Raw genomic sequence first — 1794 nt, forward strand, 5'->3', positions numbered from 1 at the left:
TTGAGAGTTATAATACGTTTTTTCTTCATTCTGAAAATTATTACTTACTTATTTTTACTGTCTTATATTTCTGAACCTCTTAGAAAGGTTTTTCTAATCTAATTTGATGCAAACTTTTTCACTTCTCTCTCCCATTATGGGGATCTTAACTTCCTTGTGGCTGTTATCTCTGAAGCCTCTCATTTGCTGCTCTCCATTTATAGTCAGTGTCAGTCACGAAGCCTCATTTATTACAAACAAATGGCATGGATGACCACTTTCATTCATCCAGCTTGATATGAGGTAAATTCAGTGATAAAGCACATCTCAAAGCTCAGTCTACATGAAAATTATTGTGCAAAACAAATTTACATTAATATATTGTTGAAAAATACAATAGGACAAGTGAAATTTCTCTAACTGTTTGATGTGTTAGAGAAAACAAGTACTCTTAGAATCTCCCCCCAATTAGAGAACTTGTGTCTTAACCAATGATAGTAAGAGGCAATACCAGATACAAATGTTGAAATAAATAATTACCACTGTATTTTTTGTCCATTATGAATTTGTATATTAATTTATCTGGTAACCTATATTGAAATAAGAGATATTTGCAACTAAAAATGGTTTACATGGAAAATATGGATTTGCTGAATATTTTAATGATTTTTTGGGCATATTTGTGAACTGCCACAAATATGCCTCGAAGGTAAAATGAGAAGACTATTTATGTCACTTTACGTAGATCATTTTCCAGGCAACGAAAGACAGACTCGTTCAGTTAGCCTTGGGGGAGAGGAAGACGCTCCTCCTCCGGTTCTCCCCAAGAGGATGGGCAAGAAGGTACGTGCCGCCAGTTTCAACATGGGGGACAAGATCAATAGTTTGTCCGAGTGATGTAGTTGATGTAGGAAGGAAGCTCCTGATAACTCTTTTCATTGTATGATGGTGCTACAAGAAATTCTACTTTTTTAGCTTCATGTAATTTGTGACACAGAAATGTTGCTTGAGGCCTCTTTGGAATCAGTGTGTTTTTTTTTTTTTAGATTAACTGTACATAGAGATTGCTGGAGTGCAGGCCATGTAGTTTGTGACAGAAATGGAGTTCATTCATAGTATTCTGAAGTACAGTATGCACATTTTCCTTTTTCTCCTCCATTGTTATTTATCACCACAACATAACTTTGTACAGTGCTCGTCGCCTGCCATGTTTGGGTCTGATCAGCTCCTGGGTGATGGTGTGGATGGAAGCAGCAGTAGCGGCGGTGGCCTCAGTAACGGCTTTCCTGCCTCCACCCCTGGCACCCCTCCGTTGCTCTCACCGCGTAACCACCGCACTCCCCCACCACCACCTATACCTCCCAAGTCAACTTCTACCCCACTCACTCCACTGTCACCACCCTCAAGCTTCACCCTCAACACTTCTGGTGATGACTTAACACCTACCACACCAACTAATATATACATAGGTGATATAGAAAATACGCATCCCAGTCTTCACGAGAACTATTCCGTGCCTCCTCGACTTCAGCCATATCCTCCACCATCTTCCTGAATCTTCTTGTGCTTTTCCCTAGAAGTGCTGGTGTTCGCATTTTGATGTGTTGGTATGGTTTCTTTTTGGAATTACTCACATAATTCTGTTTTCTTTTCAACTGTGTAATTTGTTTTTAAACCCAGATATGGTATATTTATTTAGGCATGCATATTTGGGTACAATTATAGTAAAACGTTATTGTTCACATAAAATTTCATGAATTCCATTATTTGTTATAAATTTAAATCTAAATAAGAATAATTTAGACATACTTAAGT

The 1794-nt window shown here is 37.8% G+C and overlaps 1 protein-coding gene across 1 annotated transcript in view; it reads left to right on the forward strand.

Moving 5' to 3' along the window:
• The window catches only part of LOC119587377 (dedicator of cytokinesis protein 4-like), a 46579-nt gene extending 44785 nt beyond the window's left edge, over positions 1 to 1794 (forward strand). The window contains exons 39-40 of the mRNA XM_037936121.1: positions 725 to 822; positions 1172 to 1794. Coding sequence (XP_037792049.1) covers positions 725 to 822; positions 1172 to 1534 — 461 coding nt within the window. The 3' untranslated portion in view covers positions 1535 to 1794. The remainder of the gene's footprint in view (positions 1 to 724; positions 823 to 1171) is intronic.

Source organism: Penaeus monodon, chromosome 22, assembly GCF_015228065.2.
Source record: "Penaeus monodon isolate SGIC_2016 chromosome 22, NSTDA_Pmon_1, whole genome shotgun sequence".
Lineage (NCBI taxonomy): Eukaryota > Metazoa > Arthropoda > Malacostraca > Decapoda > Penaeidae > Penaeus > Penaeus monodon.